Source organism: Oryza sativa, chromosome 10 (genome assembly GCF_034140825.1).
Source record: "Oryza sativa Japonica Group chromosome 10, ASM3414082v1".
Lineage (NCBI taxonomy): Eukaryota > Viridiplantae > Streptophyta > Magnoliopsida > Poales > Poaceae > Oryza > Oryza sativa.
The window spans coordinates 6,372,152-6,390,014 of record NC_089044.1 but is presented as its reverse complement, the minus strand read 5'-3'; the positions used below and the strand labels follow the sequence as shown (position 1 = coordinate 6,390,014).

Here is a 17,863-nt window from a genome sequence, read left to right as displayed (position 1 = left end):
ATTTCGTTGTTTTATTTTTTTTCTTGTTTTCTCGTTCTTCTTTATTTTCGGTAATAATATTGTTAGAGCCAACACTATTACCTGCAATCTGGACAGACAGCCTGTCCAGATTCGTAGTTCTAGGAAATGTCACATCCGGTTCTAGGTTCTTATATTTTGGGAAGAAGAGAGTATTATTTTTTTATAATATTGTATGATAATGAGATATTTATTGTTTTATAAATAGTTTAGTTTATCAAACCTCCATTTATAAAATCCTACGCCCGTCACCGTACAAAGGGTAAACATCCAAACACTCTCCGGGTTGCCCTGACAAGCCTACAACAGCCATGGTAAGTGGCGCAACAGGCGGAAAAGATCCATCTCTGTCCTTCTCTCCTTTAACTGTGACCCATCCAGCACTAATGAAGGGCTTTAATCTGGTTCAAGCTCGGGACAGCCTCACCTTTAGCCGTTTTATGGATCCATTCTTCGGTTTAGAAAACTATTGCGATCTATAAAAGACACGGTTCAATTGGTTTCATCTACGTTTTGCTTGGTTTGTCTATTAATTATCATCTCTTCCACCAATGACTGGATCGGCAGAGATGTGGAACAACATATATTGCCCATGGTTTCCGATATATGGATGTGGTAGAGAGGAATGCTTTGTCAAATTTAATTGTAATTTTCTCTTTTGATCCAGTCTTTTCTTTATTGGATCTTGTTTTTCTCAATATAAGTCAGATATATGATACTGTAGGTGTCTTTAAAAATAACAACTATAGTATGAGAGGAGGCTTGACCAATTTACTCATTACATAATTTACTCATTACATAGTATCGATATTTCATCAATTTTAATATCTATTGATTATTTGTCGTAAACACAGAATGAAATTATAAAATATGTCCTTTCTATTATTCCCTTTTCAATCCTTATTTCCTCACTTTTCTCCATCTTCAATACGTGAGCTCTAGACTAGCTTTGTCCATACATTAATGGTTCTTGTGTGTTTTTACCATAAGATGCAATATTGGCATAGGAAGGGAAAAGACTTGCTTTAGAATTTTATTCATATTGCATAGATAGATGAGTGTCAAGGTATCTACATTACTGAAAAGAATAATCTTTCTCAAAACTAGATTAAGCCACGTAATCTAAAAATTAAACACCATCTAGGGGTGTTTAAAACAAGATTCAAGGGTTACTCGTGGTGTAGAAAATATGGTATACCCCTAGCACATAGGGAAACACCAGACATCCATATAGAATACATGTACGTCTATGGGAAGGCTACTCCCATAAAATATTGCATTTCGGTCATGCAAAGAAACCAAGACTTACTTCAGGAAAACTGTAGGAGACCCAATTGGACTCGAGCAGGACTCAAATAGGGTTTGGGGCTAGGGTTTAGGGTTATTTAATCCAGTGCGGTAGAAGCCTCTCCTGTTGTTTTCTTGTTAAAAAATTAGAAAACTACCAATCATACCTCTGGGAGTCCTTTAGGATACGAGAAGACCTAGGATTACAAATACCTAGCAAGGACAGAGAGAGAGAAACACACGGAACACAATAACACAACAATCAACCAAGCCCCATCGAGATCAAGCCATCGATCCGCACTACAAGATATGTGTGACTTTTTGATGTATTTAATATGACACATGTCATAATGTCACTATATCATATAATTTATGACATTTTATTTCAGGCATTTCAACTTAATGACAATAAAAAGTTGTGTGTCACAATAAATGTCATATAGCTAGTCTAATGTCATCCAGTGACAATATTTAGTATGTCATAAGACCTATTTGTGTGTCACAAATTATTTATTGTATTATTTTAAATACTTTTGTCCATGTAGGCAAGCCTTACTGCCACATCAGATTTTATTTTCATTTTTTCTTTTAATAATATGTTTTTCCATTCTAATTGGGCCACCTATAGAAGACTAAACAGGCAATCTATTGTGTGTAATGAACCGCCTATCTGCACCCACAGATGAGCCAACCTGGTGCTAGCCCAACAGTAGCGTCCCGAAATGGGCCAACCCGTTACTCAGCAAAATTTCAAAATGGGCCAACCCGTTACTCAGCAAAATTTCTTAAAAAAATGTTGGCCATGGGAGTCGAACCCACAACCTTCTGTTTCAAGGGCGGTGTGCAAACCACTAAGCTACAAATGATTTGTTTGTTAGATGTTGCATATTATTTTATATATCATGTTTATATCCTCTAAAGAAACTAACCTAACAGGTCGTCAACCTTCCTACTTGAGCCCATACCGCAGTCCTCTCCTTGCGACTCCAATCTCCGCCTCCACCGCCGCTGTGCGGCTCCTCCGTCATCGTCGCGAGCATCACCGGAGCGCCGTGGTGCTCCTACTCGTTGAGCGCAGTTTTGAGGGGTCTGCCGGGGTCCTCACCGGAGCGTGGGGCAGCGGTTTGGCGGGCGCTGGCAGCGGCGGATCTAGCGGCACGCTAGAGAAGCGTGGGGAGCGGTGCGCGGGGCAGGCGAAGAGGCGCAGCCAGCGGCGCACTGGGCGGGCAGAGAGGCGCGTCAAGTGGCCGACGGTGATGCCCGCGGCCAGCCACGAGCGGAGCAGCGCGCGGCAGCGGAGCGGCTTAGTGAGCAGGCCGTCCGGCGTTCCCAGCAACGTGGCTGGGGCTAATCTCCGTCAAGCAGCGGAGCATCCTTGATTTGTTCTCCTCAGAGTGCTAGCCTGCAAGAAAGGTACAGTCTTGCATCTCAGTGCTTAGTAGTAGTTGCTTACTGATTTGCGCCAATCATAGGACAATAGTTCATGGTAATACCAATTTGTATCCTAGTGTTTGTTTGTTAGCAAGAAATATATAAAGAGTATGTGTTACCTGGATAAAAAAGATTCGTGTAAATTTATTTGACCCATTATTGGAGATAAAACAATGCTCAACTATTGTGTACAGATTGCATATAAATGATGACATGTCACATGCTTAATAATTTTGGTCAAGTATCATATATATGTAAATTTTTTTGAGCAAGTGTATCTCATGATTTTGTACAGATGGATAGATCTTGGATCAACAGTAAGAGGTTCAGCAATGAATACATGGATGGGGTGAATGAATTCATGACCTTTCTTTCTGAGAGATTTGGCGACGATGAAGAGATGTTGTGCCCATGCCGTCGGTGTTTGAATCGGGTTCCCCAATTTAAAGGACGGGTGCATGATCACTTGCATATTCATGGGATGGCTACTACTTACACTAGATGGATACATCATGGAGAACCATTGAAGGTTGTACCACATGAAATTGATGACCATGTTGATGAGGATACTAGTCTCAATGAGGATTTTGACATGAATGTGGATGAGGAAGATGACCCTGATGATGGAATTCATGGTATGGTAGAGGAGTTGTACACAGCTGAAGAAGAAGGTCAAGGGAAAAAGTCTATGTTTGCAATTCTATTGGAAGAGATGAAACAAGAACTGTACCCTGGTGGTCCTTGCACAAGGTTTTCTTTTGTGGTGAAGTTACTTCATATCAAGTCATTTTACCGAATTTCTAATGTTGCATTCACAGTGTTGCTGAAGTTGTTGTCATCATCATTCCCAAATTGCTCTATTCCTGCATCATACGAGGAAGCAAAGCGACTTATCCGTGCATTGGGGCTCGGATATAATTCAATCCATGTGTGCCCAAATAATTGTGTTCTATTTAGGAAGAATTTAGAAAAAAAAATATGTTTGTCCGGTTTGTGGTGCATCAAGATGGAAAGACAATGGTGGAAGGAAGAAGATTCCTGAGAAGGTTTTGCGACATTTTCCATTGATTCCTAGGCTGAAGAGAATTTTTTCTTCCAAAAGAACGGCAGAGGAGGTGCAATGGCATAAGTTGAAGAGGAAGCCAGTGGAGAATGAGCTCAGCCATCCAGCTGATGGCGAGTCATGGAAAGACTTTGACAGAAAGTATGGGTGGTTTGCAGAAGATGCAAGGAACATCAGACTTGGCCTTGCTACTGATGGTTTCAATCCATTTGGTAAAATGAGCTTCTCGTATAGCATGTGGCCAGTGTTTCTTATCCCGTACAATTTTCCTCCATGGGAATGTGTAGAGCAATCAAACTTTATCATGGGCCTGCTTATCCCTGGTCGAGAATGCCCAGGAAAGGACATTGATGTTTTCTTGGAGCCACTTATTGAGGAGCTGCTAGAGCTTTGGAAAGGTGTCCCTACTGTTGATGTACTTACTAAGAAGAAGTTTGATCTACATGCTGCTGTAATATGGTGCATTCATGATTATCCTGGTTTGAGCACATTATCAGGTAGAGTCACAAGAGGTTATTATGCATGTGTGCATTGTGATAAAAACGCTTGCTCCAAAAGGATAAGGAATAAGATATGTTACATTGGCCATCGGCGTTTCCTTGCTAGGGACCATCCATGGAGGAGAAGCAAGGTGTTTGATGGTAATGTTGAAAACTGTGAGAAGCCAGAGAAATTTACCACGGATGAGCTGATGGAGCAACTGGAGAGGGTCAAGGATGTTAGACCAGGAAAGCATCCTGAAAGCAAAAAAAGAAAGCGGGACGAAGAGGGCCAATGTTGGAAGCGAAGGTCATGTTTGTGGGATTTGCCGTATTGGTCGAGTTTGAAGCTGCGGCATAATCTTGATGTGATGCACATTGAGAAAAATATATGTGAGTACATCCTTGGTACATTTCTAGGCATAGCTGGGAAGTCAAAGGACAGTACAAATTCTAGGCTTGATTTGGAAGATATGGGTATTAGGAAGCATTTACACTTGATCCGTGATGGAGATTCATATAGTGCTCCTCATGCCCCTTACACAATGACTAAAACACAGAAGGCTGATTTTTGTGATTTTTTGAAGAGTGTAAAATTTCCAAATGGATATGCTTCCAACTTAGCAACATGTGTTACTGCAGATGGATGCAACCTCCAAGGATTGAAAACTCATGATTGTCATATTCTTCTTCAAAGGATTATACCTGCTGCTGTACGAGGAATCATGCCCAAGGACATAAACGAAGCACTTGCTGAATTAGGTAATTTTTTTCAGCAACTATGTGCAAAAACTTTGAACTTAGATGTGCTGGAAAGATTGAAAGCTAACGTCCCAATCATTCTGTGCAAGCTTGAGAAAATATTTCCTCCTTCTTTCTTTGATGTGATGCTACACCTGGCTGTCCATTTACCTGAAGAGGCAATTCTTAGAGGTCCAGTACAATATGGATGGATGTACCCAATAGAAAGAAGGTTATTAACATTGAAACGGTTTGTGAGGAACATGGCAAGGCTTGAAGGGTCCATTGCAGAAGCATATGTTGCTGCTGAGTGTTTGACTATTTGCTCGAAGTACTTTGGTGATGATGTTGAGACACGACACAATCGGGAGGGCAGAAATAGAGAGCGTGTTGCTATTGTGAAAAAAGACCTATCTGTTTTCCAGCATGGAGTTGATCTTCTTGGAGCACCAAGTCTTACATATCTTGAACATGATTATGAAAAAATGGTTTGGTTCGTGCTAAACAATTGTCTGGAGGTTGAGCCATATATTGAGTATGTCATCGCATCTACTATTTTCATTGTTTCTTGGATCTTACTTATTAGCCCTAATGTTTGAATTAACTATCATTTTTAGGATATATAAGAAAGAGTTGGAGAATGAAGGATGTCCTAATGTTCAAAAAACCCTTGAGAAGCAATTTTCTCGCTGGTTTAAGAAGCACGTGAGTTTGATCTCTATTACTTTATTTCATCATTTTCTTCCTGGTTTAAGAAGCAAACTTTTTATGTCAATTATTTTTTTGTGCAGATTACAAAACTTCGTTACGTGGATAGACAAGACATAAATGATGAGCTATTTGCGCTGTCATGTGAGCCTGATCTGCGAGTTCGAATTTATTCAGCATGTCTTGTTAACGGTGTTCGATTCCACAATGTAGACCGTGAGAAAAATAGAAGAACATAAAATAGCGGAATTATGGTTGAGGGTACACATGACAACCAGGAAATTGACTTCTATGGTTCCTTGAAAGAAATAATTGAGCTTAGATACAATGCAGATTCAAGTGGCGATAGGACGGTGGTTCTATTTCGATGTGATTGGTTTGACACTCATGGAAAGAAGTTCCGAATGAAGGAAGATGGGTTCTTCAAAAGCATAAACCATGGCAGCTTGTGGTACAAAGATGATCCATTTATTCTAGCAACACAAGCAACAAAGGTATTTTATTTGTTAGACACCAAGTATCATGAGAAATGGCGAGTTGTTCAAAAATTTTCACATAGACACTTGTGGAGTGTGGCTGAAAATGACAATGAGGATATACCCAATGCTGTGGTATTGTCCTACCAAGACAATGATTGTGAAGGTGTGCATGTTCAACTTACTGAAGGATGTCTAGAAAATGACCAGCCAGTTAGTGAAGGTGGTTTTCGTGTTGATGCTAGTGTAGTTGATGACCTCCGTATACAAAGAGAAGCGGAAGGGCAACAAGATGAGTCGGGCGACAGTGAAGATGAAACTGGATGGCAATATGTGAGTGATAATGAAGGTCCAACATTCCCTCTAGAAGATGACGATGATAGCGATTATGAGTAGATTTAGTTGTGGTTTCAATTTAGTTGTCGATGAATGATGACTTGGACTACGTGGATTATTTTGTTTAAATAGCCTGTCCTGCAATTGATGCTGATGTTGTGTGATGCTGCTGTGTTGCTGGTACTACTGTTTTGCTGCTGTTACTGCAGCTGCTGTGTTGCTGCAGCTGCAGCTGCTGTGTTGCTCCTGCTGCTGTGTTGCCGTGCTGCTGTGCTGCAGCTGCTGTGTTGCTGATGCTGTTTTGCTGCTGAAATTGCTGGTTTGCTGCGAATGCTGCTGAAATTGCTGCTGGTACTGCTGAGATGCTGTTGAAATTGTTGCTGCTACTGAAAACTTGCAGATACAGCTATTTTGCTGCAGCTGCTACTGTTTTGTGGCTGCTGCTATTTTGCTGCTACAGATGCAGCTGATGCTGTATGATGCTCTAATAATATAATATAGAACTAATTAAAAAGTATATATGAATCTCAAATTATTACAATCCCAATAATAAGAGTTTTCTGAAATTTAATAAAAATAACATTGTTGACTAACAAATAATATAGGTATCCACCCACTAATATTGGTCTCCATGACGTTGCCACAAATGTTCGATGAGATCCTCTTGCAACCGGTTGCGAATTGTCTTGTCATTAATTTTTGGATGAGGAAATCAGCCACCTGAGTAGTTTTTCTCTCTCCTTAATCTTCAACATCTTCGATCACGCCGGCCACAACTTCATTGCCGCCGTGGAGCTCGCCCACTCCATGTGCCATGGACAAGCTCGACCATGCCTTCACCGTTGAGGGGATCACCTGAGGTACGCGGGGCCGACAGGATCTGGTGACGGCGGCCTCCCTCGATGCCAGATCTGGTGATGGCGGCCTCCATAGGTGCACGGGAGGAGGCTCCTAGTGCTCCTAGAGGGACGAGAGGGAGGTCGGCCTGATGCTGGATCAATCTGAGCTGTTCATTTTGATCAGCAGCTCTTTTTCCCTTCCCCACCGCGAACTGCCTCTCCCCCTCCGCTGCTCCGTCTCCGTCCTCCCTGTTCCCTCACCGGCGGCGCCTCTCCCCCTCCGCCCCTCCCTCTCCCTCGCCATAAGGTTGCAGGAGGACTCGACGGTGGTGGGCGGCGGCAAGCGGCGGATGACGTACTTAAAACCCAACTCAAATACGGATCTGGATTTCCAAAAGCAAACGAACATAAAAACTGGGCTCGTATACGGATGACGTACCAAAGTACCGGCAAAAACATCTTCAATTTTTATAATAGTAAAGATAGAGATTTTCCCATCGGAGAAGGATTGAAGCGGGATCAATCGCACGCTTAGCTATCAAAATGTCAACAATTTGAACTTCCATTTTTGTAGCAAAATGACCTTTTTGTCATATCTACCACTCCAACTGCTCCTTAGTTTCTGAATACCTATTATTATGTAGCAAGGAGCAAAGAAAAACAGGGTTTCCATAAAGCATTAGACAGAATTTCCAGGACACATGTTTGCCCATCTCTAAATACTCTTAGAGCAAGCTTAAAATTTGTGCTTCTAAGAAAACTAAACTTTAACTACGTTATATAAACTGGCCTATGGAGAGGATTAAACAAAGTTTTCAGGACAGAGGTTTAGCCATCTTTAAAAAGGCAAGCTTAACATTTTCTGCATTCATGATAACATGAACTTCAGTTCTGCAACATAAATTGGCTTTTAACTTTTGTGCATTTATGACAACTAAACGTTAGTTGTGCTATATAAATTTGTCTAAGGAGATTCCATAATAAGGATTAAACAAAATTTTAGTGATAGAGGTTTGGTCATCTCTGTAAAGGAAAGCTTAACCTTTTGTGCATTCATGATAACCTGAACTTCAATTCTGCAACATAAACTGGCTTAGATCATTGCCAATTAGGAACTTAGCTTGTTATGTTATAGCTCCTAAAACAACATATGTGCATTTATCATCACCTCGATCCAAAATCCACCAAGAATGTTCTGTACGACTTGAAAATAAAAATATGTCCTGCATTGTGACCTTGCAAATAGAATTATTTTAGAGTCCTTGGTTCAATATAGTGCTGCATAATCTAGAGTTGACACTTGTTTATGCTGCTTGTTGCTCGCTGTTGCTGCACACTCCCAGGGTATCATTTGAATGCTATTTAATGATATGTTCATGCTCTTGTCCAGAGTCAATTCACAATCAACGCAGATGCTGATCCAGTGATAGCTGCATTTTCTGATTTGCTCAAAAATGGACAGCGGCAGATGAGATACAGGCTAAAGAAGAAATATTTCAATGGTATACCAGCAAATGAAGTTAGAACAACTTCACCGCTAAGCTCTATGACTGACAATGAGTGGAAACAACTCGTGGACATGTGGTCTACCCCAAAGCATAAGGTATATCTTTCCTTAATATCTATCATAAATGTTGCCTTACAGAATATGAATTGTCTGTCCAGTAATGTTTGTCTTTCTATAGGAAAAATGTATAAAAAACAAAGATAGCCGTGAGTTAGTTCAATACCACCAGATGACAGGATCTCGGAGCTATGTTGCACAATGCTATGTCATGGTAAGATAAACCGTTGCATCTCTACAAACTTTTGTGATTTTTAGTTGATATAGGAGCTTGTATATGTCCAGAATGTCCACTAGCAGCTTGTATGTGTCTTGAGTGGGTTGAATATTCAGAACTATTGTCTAATTTACAGAATTGTGCTTTGGTGGCGTCTCGGCTAAAATCACCCATATTCAGGATATGGGTGATTTTATCCCAGCCAACAAGGTCCTGCATGTGGGTGATTTTAGACAATATTTCAGAAAAGTAGACAACAGTTTGGTGTTCTATGTTTTCCTTGTTTTGGTCATAAGTGGCTGCTATTGTTCAGCTTGGCGACAATAGTGCAGCCAGCTTTTGTCGCCTGCAGCTGTTGCCCTCCATAAATGATGTGTTCATTGTCAATAATGGTTTGCTCATTCATCTCTAGACTAAGGGCATTAAATTGGATTTTTGAGCTGCTACTATTCATTTAACTTTTCACATGCTTTTAGTTAACTTCTTTTAAAAAAATATGCTTTTAGTTATTTACTTTTCTATTTGTATGTAATTTCAGAAGCAAACCAAATTTAAGGATGTGCCACCAACTGCGATTGATATTTTCAAGGACACCCACTGCAGTAGCAAGTCAGGTTTTAATGAGAACGCAAAGGATGCCATTGTGAGTACCTTTCCCTATCTGGTTACTATGAACAACACAACAGATTACTACATATCTCCATATGGACATCAGATAATACCTATATATATTCCGGACACTATCATAGAAGGTTTTATTCCAATCATTTCATTTCTTCCACTAGGTTGCATTTCTATATGGACATCATTACACATATATTGTTCTGGGTACACATACATAACTAGCATAGAAAATCTGATTTTTTTTTTGGTTTTATTGTTGCTAGGCTCAAATGGAGGCCTATGTTGCTCAACCAACAGAAGAAGGCAAAGATCCAAAGACTCCTGTTGAAGCTGTAGCTCATGTTCTGCCAAAATCAACTTTTCTTCGCAATGTTGGCATGCAGTCCACAGAGATGAAGAAAAATGCCAAAGCTGCTGCAATGAATGATCGTGTATGTGAGCTAGAGAGTGAATTGCATGCTGAGAAGATGGGATCAGCCGGAATGCAATTGCAGATAGCTGATCTACAGAAGCAATTAGAGGACCAGAAAGAGGCAGCAAGGAAGAATGAAGAAGAAACTGAGAAGCTGAGGCAGCAAGGAAGTGAAATCCAAAGCTTCCTTCGCTCCTTGTTTGGCAGCAAGTTTGCATCATCAGATGCTCAGCAGTAAGCTCTCATACTCAATTAGGTTCCAGATGATATTTTGGTAACACTGAACTTGCAACCATTGTGATTGTGGGATGTTATTTTGGTGCTGCTGTGCTTCTGGCCGTTGTGCTGTTGCTGCTGTGCTTTTGGCCATTGCGCTGCTGCTGCTGTGAAGCTATTGCAGATATGCTGTTGTTGCTCTCAATGTAGCAGGAAGATGAAATTTGATACTTTGGATATGTATTGAATTAGTGGATAGATGTACTGATATTGAATTTTAAGACTTGTGGAATGTGAAATGCATGTGACATTACAATCATTTATGGAATGTTAATTCATTTGAATCTGATTTCGTATGTGCTGAAATATTGTATCTGGGCTGAATTGTATGGGCTAAAAAAATTAGTTGAGTTATGTGGGCTGAAAAATTTATATGGGCTGGAAAAATATATGGGCTAAATTGTAGGGGCTGGAAAAATCATATGGGCTGAATTGTGCGGGCTAGAAAAATCATATGGGCCGAATTGGTGTGGGCTGAAAATTTGTACAGGCTGCACTCATTAAAAAGAAGCAAATAATATGCTGGGCCAACTAGAAACAACCCCAGAAAAAAAATATTTGTGGCCCATGAGCTACATGGGCTTTAGCAGGCCGAATCTTATTTTGTGACGTTTTTTTTTCAACCATGTCAACTGCCAAGTCAGCTGCCACGTGGCAAGCCCCAGGATTTTGTGACAATAAAGCAATGTCATATGCTTGTGACAATAGATGTACAAACGTCACATACTAAATTTATGACGGTGGCTTTTTGACGTTTGAAATTACGTCAACTGTTTGTCACAAATTGTAATTTTTGACATAAATTTCACATATTATGACATAATAAAATGTCAAAAAGCCACACACCTCTTGTAGTGCCGCCAAGAGCCCATGGGGGGGCCAACTTCCATACGTTTGACCACTATTTGATCATAATTCCCGATGAGACTAGTGTTTTTTCATATATCAACAAAGCAATAGGCCCCTCGTCTGATGTGTAGGGTTATTATTTTGAGGAGGGCCCGAATCTGTATATAAAAAAACCCTTCTCATATATGATTGGCACCCCCCCTCCGAAGAAACAACATACAAATAAGACCCAGACATATAAGTTTCTATTGTCGACGATAGTATGATGCGATGTACATATACTTCAAGCCCAATTTTGTGCATGTGAAAATCCCAGCTCATGACCTTAGCCTATTCCATCATCATATCCAAAAACGGTACTACCACTGGTGGAGAAACCCTTTGTAGTCCCGGTTCGTAACCCCCCTTTAGTCCCGGTTTCCAAACCGGGAGTACCAATCCGGGACTAAAGATCGCTATCTTTAGTCCCGGTTGAAATAACCGGGAGTAAAGATCGATCTTTAGTCCCGGTTGGTAACACCAACCGGGACTAAAGATGGCTCAGCCACTTGGCCGGCTGAGCAATCTTTAGTCAACCACGTGGACTAAAGATCGAGCTGACCTTTTTTTTTTTCATGGCCCTGTTGCTGCATGGTTTATATATATATATATATATATATATATATATATATATATATATATATATATATATATATATATATATATATATATATATATATATATATATATATATATATATAAAACATGCATATATATGCATACATATATATATGTATATATATATATATTATATTATATTATATGTATATACATGCATAATATATATGTATTTATACATATATATGTTATGCAAATGCATATGTATATAGATATATATATATATGACCAAAATATATTTACATTATAGAAAATGTGTACACATGCATATAGAAACATATGTAGTCATGTATTAATTACAATCCATTATATGTCCTAGCTAGCTACGATTTCGACGTAGTAGTACTCGCTGCTAGCTCAGAAGCTAAGGACCGGTGAATTGTGTTTCCGTCGTAGTAGAATTCACCCTTGGGATCAAGGATTTCTTCGTTGATGAATCCCATGAGTTGTTCTTGAACCGCCGTGATAAATTCCTTGTGTGTGGTCAGGTTATCCCTCATGCGAATAAACTATATGAATGTATGAAATTGATTAGTAATTAAACAAGAAATCGCTACGTACTGAAATTTTGAATTTATTTGTACGTACATCGAGCTCTCTTGTGGTGATGATTTGGTTTGCAAGGCAGTGGCAATACTCGCACACGTAATAGCCGCACAAGTTATTTCCCTGCTTTTGCTTTGCGCACTACAAATAAATGACAAACAACGAGAGATCTAATTAATATACACTTGTATGTATTTGAATCGGAGAAATATAAATGCAGAGCATGTGTACTCACAGGAAATTTGAACTTCCGCCTAAGTCTTTCTCTCCATTTGCCGCGGACCAAATGACGGAACCGATACCAAGCCCTACATGGAGTTTAAAGCTATGATTCGTAGTAGCAATTAACATAACAAGATTTTCTTAATTAACAAAGGAACTTATGACGGTACCTGTCTATAAGTTCGAAAACCTTGTCAAACGTAGACTCTTTTTTATCCATTGAGTCATATACGTTGACGGTGCAGGCCTCCAGGTCGAAGAGTAAAAGCACCCAGTGGAATCTGCAATGTGCGTGGGATGCATTACATATGAAACACTTAGCAAGTTCGTACGGGAATGAAATTTGGTATGTAGGAAGACAGTAAAATTAAACTAACTCTGTGTTGTATGGCAACAGTATGAACGTCTTGTAATGCTGCGCCTTCAGGAGATGGACGAGATTGTCCTCTGTTTCTTGTGGATATTGGTCGAGCATTGCGACGTTTACTTTCCGAGGGTCGATGAATCCAGTATCGAAAACCCTCCGCCGTCGGGCCCTTTGAATCTCCATTCTACAACGATAAAAGGGAGTATATTATTTTCTATAGTCTACTTATATACAAGGACCTAATTAATTAAAGGAGACGTATAGTAAGAAATCTAACTGAACGATATACTTACAAAATCCAGCAACTCATAATAGAGACGTCGACGGCGTCCAGCTGGTATAGTTCGTAGATATGTGTGAAATTGATCCAGAGAATGTCATCTCCTTGCAAGAAGTCCGTGTCCCTGATCCTCGCTCCGATCATCTCTCTACCGGTGGCGCTCATCTCCATGTACAGCTGATGGAACTTGTACATTTGTGTGGGTAGGGACTGCAGCAGCTCAGGCTTGACAAGCGGTTTACCGAGTTCGTACATGTATTTCACTTCCGCCTTTTCGATTGGTGCGACTCCTAGCAATTGATCCGTAGTTAGACCGGTGTCAGTAATAAATTGTTCTATCGTCATTTCTTTACCGGTCACCAACGGCTCGATCTCCTGGTTTGGTTGCTCTCCAAGCTGAGGGACTGGTTTGGACTTTCCAGAAGATGCTTTCTTCAGCGTTCGCTCATAGTCCGATAGCTTGATGGCCTCCTTGACAGATGTAGACATACCCCTGAAGAAGTTCCTGACAATGGGGTCTATAGGAATCTTCTTTTCTGGACTTCGAGGCTTGAATTGTCTCTTGACTTCTGATGCAACGTAAGCGTCAAGCTCCTCTTGCGTGCAATCGTACCCCGGGTCCTTGTTCTTGGCGGCGTCAACTTTCGCCTTCTTCGTTGCCCTTGTGTGGGCAGGCGGTGCAGCTGGGGGGGCCCTTGACTTTGAAGGTGCTGGAAGAGGAGCTTGCGGGGGAGTAGGTGTAGGAGCACGAGGAGGAGTCGGTGCAGGATCCTGAGGAGGAGTCGATGCTGGAGCCTGAGGTGGAGACGGTGCTGGCGGAGCATGAGGAGGAGACGGTGCAGGATCATGAGGAGGAGATGGCGGAGCCGGAGGAGATGGTGCACGAGACGCCGCTTGTCGACCAGGGAGGATGATGTACCGCCTGCGCCATAGAATAATGGCATGGCTTGTGTCTCGTAGATGCGTCTCACCGTCTCCTCCAGGGTAATCCAGCTCGAGGTCCTCGTACGCGCCTTCGACCAACTCAACTTCGACCTTCGAGTATCCTGCTGGAATCGGCCTGCAGTGGTAAGTACCTGAAGGGTCCGTTGGGATGGCCATGCCCGACGCCACCTTCATGTTGTGAGAGATTATTTATTAGTAATCAACATATATCAGCAGCAACTAGCGGAATGGCTAAATCTTACCTTTATTGATAAGTTCTTGAAAGGAATATGCAGCTCACATGGTGTCCGCTGAGTGATGTCATCAACGGGACAGGTCGATTCGTCCTGTGTTTGCATGGCGTCCATGCTCTGTGATCCTACCTGCCCCGTTGAGGCGCAGCTGCTACGGTTTCCTGACGGGCTTACCATTGCAGGAGGAATGGTCGGCTGGGGATCATGGGACCGATGTGCGGCCATGCGTTCATCAACCTTCCTTGCCACCTCCTCTTGCATGTTGAGTTCGTAGCTCGATACCCGGAACTCTAGGTCTGCAATCTTCGCCTCGGTATCTCTCTTGCTCCTCATCCGACTCCTGTACGTGTGGATGTCCTCCTTGAAACCAATCTTCCAAGGAATCACCCCTTTCCCTCGTGTTCGTCCTGGATGCTCTGGAGTCTGCAGGGCGAGTGTCAGCTCGTCCCTATCTCTGTCTGGTCGGAACGTGCCCTGAGAGGAGGCTTCCACTGCATCTGTTAGTCGTCGTGCAGCCTCTCGTATCTGATCGCCGAAGACCAGTGAGCCATCAGCTGGGTTGAGCGTTCCACCGTGAGCATAGTACCAGAACTTCGATCGTTCCGGCCAATTGGCTGTTGCCGGTTCGATACCCCTCTCAATCAAGCTAGCCTCCATCTCCTCCCACTTTGGCATCGCGACGCTATAGCCTCCTGACCCCAAGTGGTGATGGTACTTCTTCTTGGCGGCATTTTCTTTGTTTCTTTCCATCATCGCCTGCCCTTGTTCACCTGTCTTATAAGCAACGAACTCGTCCCAGTGATCCCTTAGCTTTGGGAATGTGTCGAAGTTCGGTGTCTGCCCCTTCAGTATATACTTCTGGTACAGATCTCCCTTGAAGCTCTGAAACTGTTCTGCCATTTTCTTCAGAGTCCACCTTTTCACTTTGTCCTCTGTACCCGCAGGAAGGGTGAATGTCTCGAGCATTGTGGTCCACAGCATCTCTTTCTCCGAATCTGGGACAAAGCTCTCATGATCTCCGCGTGCCCTTGTTCTTCGCCAGTACACCGTACTGACAGGCACGTTATCCCGCACAACCCAACCGCTGTGACGTACATAGTTCTTGGCTGCTTCGGCCGGGGCACTAGGACGTCCATCTTCTTGCACTTCCGTTATGATGTGCCGACCCTCAAGCTTCTTCGCTGCACCTCGTTGCCCGCGTGCCCTCTTCTATCCAACGGAGGGTTGACTATCACTAGCCTCCTCCTCCTGGTTCCCCTCCACATCCCTTTCCACGTGCCCCTGCTGGTTCCCTTCCGCATCCCTCTCCACGTTTCCTTCCTCGTTCAAGTACTGGTTTGGATCCTCGTTCCCCTCTTCTTCATTCCAGTACTGGCTGCTTCCCTCCGCGATTGTATCGTACAATATCTGTTCCTCATCGCGGTCAGCCATCTGTTGATACAAGAAACATCTGCTAAGTCACGATACATTTATGTTTTAACAATCTAAGTCATGTATGCTAAGTGTAAATGTCGTACATTAGAACCCTACACAACCTTACGTGCTAAGTCTAATTACAAATCGTGATATAAGCTAAGTCAAGGTGACGTATATTATACAACCCTAGCTAGTAAATAATTATATACTAAGTCTAATTACAAATAAAATAATCTTATATTAAAACTCAAATAATATTACATGCTAAGACTAAAATAGTCATGTATATGCTAAGTGTTTCGTGCGTATATGCTAAGTCTAATTAAGACTACAATAGTCAATTGCTACTTGTCGCACCACTTCCGTAGTCAATAATTACATACTAAGTGTAATTACAAATAAAGTAATCTTATATTAAAACTCAAATAATATTAGAACACAACACAATCTTATATGATAAGTCCAATTACAGGTCTAATAATCTTAATTAATTGCATTACAAATATAACAATCATTTATATTATTACGTCACTTGCCTGCTCCAATTCCTTCTAGGGCTAGCTCTTCCACTCTGGCTTGACGGACGACTCCGACAACACGTCTTTTCTGCAAGATACAAAAAGATGTATTAGGATAAATGCGAAGTAACATATATATATATATATATATATATATATATATATATATATATATATATATATATATATATATATATATATATATATATATATATATATATATATATATATATATATATATATATATATATATATATATATATATATATATATATATTGCATTTCACGTTAACGTTCGTTCACGTTCCCTAGCTCGTTCACGTTCGTTCGCTCGTTCTCATTATATTCACGTTCGTTCGTTTGTTCTCATTCACGTCCGTTCCCTCGTTCTCGCTTGTCTTCGATCGATCGTTCTCGCTCTCGTTCGTTCGATCGTTCTCGTTCTCGTTCACGTTCTCGCGGCAACGTACGTTGACGTGTTCGTTCTCGCTCTCGTTCGTTCGATCGTTCTCGCTCTCGTTCGTTAACGGCGGTGTGGCGGCATCGGGGCGGCGGTTGGCGCGGCGGCGTCGCGGCGGCGGCGGCGGCGTGGCGTTGCGGGGCCGTGGCGGCGGCGGCGTGGCGTGGCGGCGGCGGCGTGGCGTGGCGTGGCGGCGGCGGCGTGGCCTGGCGGCGGCGGCATTGCGCGCGCGGCGGCGGCGGCGTGGCGACGGCGGCGGCGGCGTGGCGTGGCGGGGCTGTGCCGGCGGCGGCGTGGCGTGGCGGCGGCGGCGTTGCGCGCGCGGCGGCGAAGGCAGCGGCGGCGTGGCGACGGCGGCGGCGGCGTGGCGTTGGCATGCGGCGGCGGCGAAGGCGGCGGCGTGGCGCGTCGTCGTCGTGGCGCGTCGTCGTCGTGGCGCGGCGTCTCGTGGCGGGCGGTGCGACGGAGAGAGATCGATATCGGAGAGATCGAGATGCATGAAGGGAGATCTGGCGGCGGCGGCTCTCACCCCAGAGATGCGGCGGCAGCGGAGGAGGCGGAGGCGGCGGCGAGGACGTAGCTCGAGACGACGGCGACGGCGGCGTCGGCGCGGGGATTTGCCCTAGGCAGTGGCGGCGAAGGAGAGAGGCCGAGGGAGATCGATCGGCCTAAACCGTCTAAGTGTTGGTAAAGAAGACGAGGGCGCACCGGGAATATATATACCCCCGGATCTTTACTCCCGGTTGTTGAGAACAACCGGGACTAAAGATATCTTTAGTCCCGGTTGTTGAGAACAACCGGGAGTAAAGAAAAGATCTTTACTCTCGGTTGTTGAGAACAACCGGGACTAAAGATATCTTTAGTCCCGGTTGTTCTCAACAACCGGGAGTAAAGATCTT

At 42.7% G+C, this 17,863-nt stretch overlaps 1 protein-coding gene, 1 long non-coding RNA gene and 1 pseudogene across 2 annotated transcripts; 2 read left to right on the top strand and 1 right to left on the bottom strand.

Annotated features, from left to right (window-relative positions):
* Positions 1 to 3,031: 3,031 nt before the first annotated feature.
* On the top strand, positions 3,032 to 7,035 carry LOC136353503 (uncharacterized; annotated as a pseudogene).
* Positions 7,036 to 7,369: 334 nt separating this feature from the next.
* Positions 7,370 to 10,433, top strand: LOC136353502 (uncharacterized). Its single transcript, XM_066304501.1, has 5 exons — positions 7,370 to 7,399; positions 8,769 to 8,981; positions 9,064 to 9,156; positions 9,698 to 9,802; positions 10,047 to 10,433. The coding sequence occupies exons 1-5, from the start codon at positions 7,370 to 7,372 to the stop codon at positions 10,431 to 10,433; spliced, it is 828 nt and encodes a 275-aa protein (XP_066160598.1).
* A 1,778-nt stretch (positions 10,434 to 12,211) lies between these two features.
* LOC136353607 (uncharacterized) lies at positions 12,212 to 13,026 on the bottom strand. Its single transcript, XR_010736926.1, has 4 exons — positions 12,916 to 13,026; positions 12,759 to 12,831; positions 12,566 to 12,664; positions 12,212 to 12,486 (listed from the first exon to the last, which is right to left on the bottom strand). It is a non-coding gene; the product is annotated as an uncharacterized lncRNA (long non-coding RNA).
* Between the last annotated feature and the right edge of the window lie 4,837 nt (positions 13,027 to 17,863).

Coding starts and splice junctions, on each gene's coding strand:
- LOC136353502 (XM_066304501.1), top strand. CDS start 7,370: ATGCCTTCACCGTTGAGGGGATCACCTGAG. Junction 7,400..8,768: donor CGTTGAGGGGATCACCTGAG/GTACGCGGGGCC, acceptor GCTCTTGTCCAG/AGTCAATTCACAATCAACGC. Junction 9,157..9,697: donor TTGCACAATGCTATGTCATG/GTAAGATAAACC, acceptor ATGTAATTTCAG/AAGCAAACCAAATTTAAGGA.